This window comes from Austrofundulus limnaeus, unplaced genomic scaffold, assembly GCF_001266775.1.
Source record: "Austrofundulus limnaeus strain Quisiro unplaced genomic scaffold, Austrofundulus_limnaeus-1.0 Scaffold22, whole genome shotgun sequence".
NCBI lineage: Eukaryota > Metazoa > Chordata > Actinopteri > Cyprinodontiformes > Rivulidae > Austrofundulus > Austrofundulus limnaeus.
In genome coordinates this window covers 332,844-340,267 of record NW_013952424.1, presented here as the reverse complement: position 1 = coordinate 340,267, position 7,424 = coordinate 332,844, and the positions used below count along the sequence as shown (strand labels likewise).

At 40.7% G+C, this 7,424-nt stretch overlaps 1 protein-coding gene across 1 annotated transcript in view; it reads left to right on the top strand.

Annotated features, from left to right (window-relative positions):
• Positions 1 to 299: 299 nt before the first annotated feature.
• Positions 300 to 7,424, top strand: part of slc6a1b (solute carrier family 6 member 1b) — a 13,415-nt gene continuing 6,290 nt past the window's right edge. Inside the window, exons 1-9 of the mRNA XM_014004112.1 lie at positions 300 to 812; positions 2,075 to 2,487; positions 2,760 to 2,891; positions 3,115 to 3,215; positions 3,682 to 3,791; positions 4,206 to 4,338; positions 5,525 to 5,659; positions 5,873 to 5,976; positions 6,482 to 6,606. Of these exons, the coding sequence (XP_013859566.1) occupies positions 2,244 to 2,487; positions 2,760 to 2,891; positions 3,115 to 3,215; positions 3,682 to 3,791; positions 4,206 to 4,338; positions 5,525 to 5,659; positions 5,873 to 5,976; positions 6,482 to 6,606 (1,084 nt within the window). The 5' untranslated portion in view covers positions 300 to 812; positions 2,075 to 2,243. The remainder of the gene's footprint in view (positions 813 to 2,074; positions 2,488 to 2,759; positions 2,892 to 3,114; positions 3,216 to 3,681; positions 3,792 to 4,205; positions 4,339 to 5,524; positions 5,660 to 5,872; positions 5,977 to 6,481; positions 6,607 to 7,424) is intronic.

Here is a 7,424-nt window from a genome sequence, read left to right as displayed (position 1 = left end):
CTGACTTCGTTTTATTGGCTGGGACCCTCTTATCATGGTTTTCCAGCAGCAACACCAGCCTACTGGCATCCTTCTCTGCGCGCCTGTAATTGATGCAACATTATTTTTAGCCCAAATAGGAATGTTTAAAATTGTGTATTTCTTTTATTTAATTCCCATGCGTCCTGAAATGTAAACAACTCTAAGTTCAGGGACTCAAAACCGTGGTTCAAATTGTTGCCTGGGTGATTAATGGCAAGGGAATGGTATTTAGTTAACCTTAAAAGGGATTTTGATCAAACAGAAGGAAGTAAACCTTATTATGCTTCAACTGACCCTTTGGTGAGTCAGAAAGGAGGGGAGAAGGTGGGACAGAGAGACAAGTTGCTGCATGAGTAAGGATATAAAACCCTGAGACAAGAGGATGCTCCTCTCTCAAACCCGCTGCCATCTCAGTGGTGGAAATGTTGGAGTTGGGGTGGGTCGACTTTGAGGTGACATTGACGCTATGTAGATGAGAGGGAAAAAATCCAATGCGCTCCATGTTACGTCCCTGCTCGCTTCAAGTCAGTCGGCGGCAGCTCCGTTCCCCGTTTTCTCTCCCTTCCTCTCTTTCAGCACCACTCCTTTAAGGACAGCACCTCGCTTTCCGAGACGCACTTGGTCACCATCTTCCCCTCCCTCGAGGATCAGGTTCCTGCTCCCTGTCGCCGGATTTAAAAAAAAAAGTTTTCACCTTGGTTTTACTCTCAGCAGTTAAAAGGAAATAACKTTGTCTCCCCCTAATTTGGATCCTCAACGTGCTGGGAACTGTCAAATCAGCTGATTTCATCGTAAGTTCTAATGTTTCTTATTATTATTTATTATGAATGTGTCTGGTTCTCCCTTGAGATGCGACTTGAGGAAAGTGGTGCGCAGATGTGCAGAATTTGGCACAGTGCGCGGCTGTATGACTGCACTTCACCTGAGGGAAAGCAGGGCTCATTTCACGGTGGAAATGTGCGCGTTTGATCCTTCAGCCCGGTTGACATATGTGCTTAATGTTATGTACACATTTTTTAAATGATTTTTTTTAAAAGAAAAATTAAAAATTAAATGGAAAAAAAACGTGCGCGCAAAATTCTGCTCCCCGGTTATGTCATCATGTCTGGAGCGTTTATGTCTCTTCAAAGCAAACATTAAGTTAGGATAGAAAAATCTAATATGTATGTGTAAAAAAAAACATAGGTTAGACATCCTGAATGTTTTTTTTCCCGTTTTGCTTCCTCTCCCAGCTGACAGAGCGCGCTCTGTTTCAGCCAATTATAATAAGAACAGAATGTTTCTTTTTAACCCTGAAACATTTAAATTATATATGTATATATAAAAGCATATGTTTATCAATTCAGGATCTGGAAAGCAACATTTCAGTATTAAACATATATTGTAAATAATCAAACAAATTATTTACTACATAAAAAATAAGCCTCTAAACTGTCCGCTCCTGTCTTGTTGATCACAGATGAAAATGCAAACTGAAACTGGAGCCTCCAAAGAGTTGTTAGCCTCTTCAGGTGATTCAATGGACGTGGTGGTTGCGACTGACTCCTAAATGTGTTTAATTGCTCTGCTCTTGTACGGGAGCTGTGGGAAGTGGGCCATTGAATTTAGAGCACAATGAATCAAGGACAAGAGTAGGCTCTAAATTTCTGCTAACATGGATTCACTTCAGGCCATTTGAAGTGTTTCCTATTTTGTGGGAAGTCTTTATTTTATCCTGAGGGGTTCACAGACCTTGGGGCATTTTTCCCCCCTCTCTTCTGAAAAAAAAGGTAATGAAAATGAAATAATTTATGTTTAAGATGCCTAAAATTATACCTGCATCTTGCATAAATTATAGAGCATGGGGAAATTATATAAAATGTTTCATATTTATTTTTAAGTCAAACATTTTGACATTGAATTATATTTTTTACTGATTGTGCAGTTCTTCAACAAAACTCACACAAATTTGACCCCCTTATCAAAACCTGACATCCCATATTCAGAGTTTATTTTTCTTTTTTTTTTCTTTTTTTATTGACAAATTTTTAATATTTACACTTTATGCTTTCAGAGTTGTCCGCTGAAGTGACCCTGATTCTGCTCCTGCTTCTTCACGCGCTCCGGCTGTTCTCTCAGCTCCTCTCTGGTTGAAACGGGACGGACAAGCTGCGATCTGCCTGGACCGGTGCTGAAACCACCACTTCTCCACTGGTCAGGACTATCCGACACAGAGCGTCACCATGGCTACAAACGGGACCAAAGCCTCGGACGGACATGTCCAAACGGAGACGGTGAATGACGCAGCCAGCACGCCAAATGACAAACCCAAAACGTTGGTGGTGAAGGTGCAGAAGACGAAAAAGGACATACCCGAGAGGGAAACGTGGGTTGGGAAATTTGACTTTCTTCTGTCTTGTGTGGGATACGCAATCGGACTCGGAAATGTCTGGAGATTTCCTTATTTATGTGGCAAGAACGGCGGAGGTAATCAGGATTTTTTATTTATTTTTTTGGCCATTTCCCTCACAACTAAAGGAATGCAAAAATCCTGACATCAATAGGCGACAGTTTGCTGCCGGATACTTTAAAATAAAAGCGATCTTAAAGTGTATTTCCGTGCGTAATTACGCACAATAAAAAATGCAGTGTCCTGGGCGCACTTTGAAACAAATTCCTTACCTTACTGGATTATATTAAAATTGGTGAAATGTGAAGTATCGTTATTTACACACATTTGCTTCTCACCTTTTATTCAGGGGCCTTCTTGATTCCCTACTTTTTGACGCTGGTATTTGCTGGCATGCCTCTGTTCTTTCTGGAGACGGCTCTTGGTCAGTACACCTCCATTGGAGGACTTGGAGTGTGGAAACTGGCTCCAATTTTCAAAGGTAAAATATATTTTAATGTAAATGTTAAGGTCATGAGCTCTTCTGGAAGGGTGATGTAGACCAGCAGGCGAGGTTGTAAATAGAGTTACTGAGCAAAGAAGTACAACCTTTGTATATTTGTACATGTGACCCTTCTATTGTTTTTTTGTTTTTTGTTTTTGTTTTTGTTTTTTAGCACAAACATAACATCACAATTGTGTTTTGCTTTTTGTGGTTGTTTTAGGTGTGGGTCTAGCTGCAGCTGTTCTGTCCTTTTGGCTCAATATCTACTATATTGTAATCATTTGCTGGGCTATTTACTATCTATACAACTCCTTCACTGCTGTGAGTATGTTTATACAAAAAAAATCCCACACCCCTCCCTCATTCATCTCCTTCATTCATGTGTAATTTAGGACAATCCAGAAGTCTGAACTTTATGCTTTTGCATTTTCATGCAAAGCATAGTTGTTGTTTTTTGAAGTATCTTTACATAGTGATTTACTTTAGTCATGTGTCAGGCTTTTTGCCAGCATCTCTTATGTAAGACTACAAAACCCTCAGCAGTGTATGACTTTTATTACTTCCTTTCCTGCATAATTAGTGCCTTACACAAGGTATTGATAAATGCATTCTGCAATGAAGCATTCACTCTTCAGAGAAAAGCATGAAATCTCAATGTCCCAAATGAGCATCACGGTCTTGGCTGCTTGACAGCMAGAGAGAAAAGGACCCAGCGATGGGAGAGGGGGGTTCAAGGAAAAAGAGCTGTCTTCTCATTTCTATGTGCTCTTTTTTAAATTATTTTCAGGAGCTGCCATGGCAAACTTGTGGCAATGCCTGGAACACAGACCGCTGCTACACCAACTACAGCATCACAGACACCACAAACCTCACCAGTGCTGTGGTAGAGTTCTGGGAGTAAGTCGCACTGCTGAGTTTCTTTGGACTGCTTTGCTGTAACAAAAATAAAGCCGATTAGGTCATGTCCCCTTGCGTGAAGGATATGGGGTCACATCAGACAATTTGCATGGGAATTCAATCCTTTAGCGCAAAATCTTCTCAAGGACATGAGAATAGCAAAACCTGTGTACATGCAAAAAAAATCTGCAGTAAAAGAAGGAAAAATGTGATAATGCACAGGAGCATGATTTCTCTTGACTGTGGTGTCTTTGAAAAGCTTTGGGGCTAAGAAAACAGTCACGAAGAGGCTCGTTGTAAATATCAAGACATGTGTTGGCATATATGTGCACGCACGCGTGCACGCCGCATGTATGAGATTAAACATGCCTTTGTGCATTGCAGTGAGGCTGCTTTTCTTCTTCTTCCCTGCAGGCGTAACATGCATCAGCTCACGGACGGTCTGGAGAAGCCCGGGGAGGTCAGGATCCCACTGGCTATCACGCTCGCCATTGCATGGGTGCTCGTCTATTTCTGCATCTGGAAGGGGGTCAGCTGGACTGGCAAAGTGCGTACACTAAAAAGAAAAGTGTGAACACAGCAACATAAAATTTAAAAAAAGCTTACTGGGATGAAAGATGCTGCCAACTTGGAGTCTGTTTCCAAGTAGTTGAACAAGGTTCACTGTGTTCTTACCAAAATACATCCCTATGACTTACAGATCAGAGGAGATATAGAGTCAAAGAAGGCAATATTTTGTTTTAGTAAGTTTTATTTAGTTTTCTCAGAGACACATTAATCTACAAATTAACATAAATAAATRATCATTTAAACTTTAATTTGTTGGCGATATCAACATTTTTATGTTAGCATAAAACTCAACACTGTTTCATCTTTTTATTCAATAGATTTTACCTAAAATTGATTCATTTGATTTTATTGGATCCTCATGTTTCTACCATAGACCACTCATCCTGGAGTCCACAACAACAAAACATCAAAACACTTTAAAACAAAAACAGCCAATACAACTTCAACAAAAAGACAATAAGTACAAGAAATCATGACCACATAATACCATAGTGAAATAAAAAGAACATAGCATGTACATCCCAACTCACCATTCAAATCATAAATCATCACTCAGTTTAGTATTGTAATATAAACAACTGATTTATAAGAGTTTTTTAATCTATAATGATTATGAATACTTGTTATAGAATTCAACATATCACAGGAACTGTGGCTCTAGAACTGTACTTTAAAGATCTTTTGTGTTGGTAGTGTAAAAGCACCGGCCTGAGTTTATACACTGCAACCATATCTATTAGAGCTGGGCAATACAGGGGAAAAATGGTCTAAAATAATCACAATTTTGAGTAAAAATGAAATACAGTTACATACACGTCTATCATTGAGTGTTAAACTACAACAAGCTTTGATGCATAGTTTTCTTTTTTTTAAATGAAACAGTGCAGGCTTTGACAGCACAGGAGCAAAAGTGGTTCAGATAAGAAGGTAAAAGCGCAGTGAAAGCATGCTGAACCCTTTAATTCGGCTGTCACCTTGCCTCTGAGGAGTGACTGACTTGGGCACAGTGCAGTGCAGTGGGGACGGTGCCACAGTAACCCAGAACACTCACCAGTTGAGCAATTCAGCGTTTCATTTTTAGCTTTTTTGTTGCCATGCAGAACACATGCTTCAAGTGTGAATATTACACGTTGTAAAACTGTTACTCTTTTTGTGTCTCACAGGTGGTGTACTTCTCTGCAACGTATCCTTACTTCATGCTGTTCATCCTGTTCTGCCGTGGCATCACTCTGCCTGGAGCGTTTGATGGAATTCTCTTCTACATCACTCCAGACTTTGACAAGCTGAAGGAATCTGAGGTGAGCTCTCAGTTGGGTTGGATTTTTAGCAGCATACAGCTACTTTACAAAAAAAAGATCAACAAAGGTGACCAAGGAGGACTTACTGAGCACCTAGAAGTGGGCTGCTCAGACATAACATTGTGCAAACAATGCAAACACTCATTTCATGCTACTGTTTCAAACACCGACTGAAATGAGGACGTGGATGTTTTCTAATCCTTTATGTGTCAGGTGTGGCTCGACGCTGCCACTCAGATCTTCTTCTCTTATGGACTGGGATTAGGCTCTCTGATTGCACTTGGCAGCTACAATCCCTTCAATAACAACGTCTACAGGTATGTGATTGAATGTCACACTTGAAGGTACATTTAAAAACAGGAATCAAACATGCTTTTATTCAGACTCAGCTTCAAAAAATGGTCCTAAATCACCTACAGATTATTTTAAGGTGAATGTGCAGAATTCTCCTGCAGGGAATATGTTGTTGTTGTTGCTATGACACTGTTGTAGTTTTGAGATAATTTGACCCTTCAGCCACTGATTTGGCTCCATCTTGTRTGCAGTTACACATGTGTCACACTGTAGCCTTCAAGGGTAGGCTTTTAGGAGAACAATTATGTTTGATTTGGCTTTTAAATATCCTGAAACGTCTATACCTTTCTGCCATTTTAAACGAGAACAGGTCAGTATGAATGTATTCAGCTGCTGTACAAATGAAGGGTGCAAAATGGCTTTCAACTCCCCCCCACCCCTCGCTTTTCCACAATGTGTGACGAGTTGATAAGGAATTGATACAGGCGTGACAATGGCTGCCTTGCGCTTTGTCTATCTCCCCTGCAGAGATTCTATCATCGTCTGCTGCATCAACTCCTTTACCAGTATGTTTGCCGGCTTTGTCATCTTTTCCATTGTGGGATTCATGGCTTACGTAACAAAGAGACCAATTGCTGATGTGGCAGCCTCAGGTAATTGCAATCAATGTCGGAACTCAATAGTTACAACAGACACAAGCAGGCGATTATCTCAACTACAGTGACTTTGAACTTACAGTTGGACAGAGGAGATAAGATGTGTTTCTTGGTAAATTTGGGGATTATTAGAAAAGTAAATGCTTATTTTTGTGTGTGTGTGTGTGTGCGCGCGCGCGCGCGTGCGTGCGTGCGTGTGTGTGTGTGTGTGTTTCTGGTAACATTTGGGGACAATTTTAAGACAAAATGCCTACCTTTGGGGACAACTGGTGCATTTGGGGACAAAAGTCAAGTCCCCATTTGGTTTAAATGCCATTGGTGGGTTGGGGGTTGGGTTTAGGATCAAGGTGTTAATTGAGTTTAGGTTAGTTTTAGGGTCAGGTAGGTACCTGTGAGGTTAACCTTAGGGTTTGTGGTCAGGGTTAGGCTGTAGAAATGTAATGGAAGTCAATGGAATGTCCCCAAATGGATAGCTGGGCGAATCTGTGTATGTGTGTGTGTCTGTGTGTGTGTGTGTGTGTGTTTGGTGACATTTGGGGGCAATTTTAAGACAAAATGCCTACATTTGAGGACAACTGGTGCATTTGGGGACAAAAGTCAAGTCCTCATTTGGTTTAAATGCCATTGGTGGGTTGGAGATTGGGTTTAGGATCAAGTTGTGAATTGAGTTTATGTTAGTTTTAGGGTCAGGTAGGTACCTGTGAGGTTAACCTTAGGGTTTGTGGTCAGGGTTAGGCTGTAGAAATGTAATGGAAGTCAATGGAATGTCCTCAAACGGATAGCTATGCAAGTGTGTGTGTGTGTGTGTGTGTGTG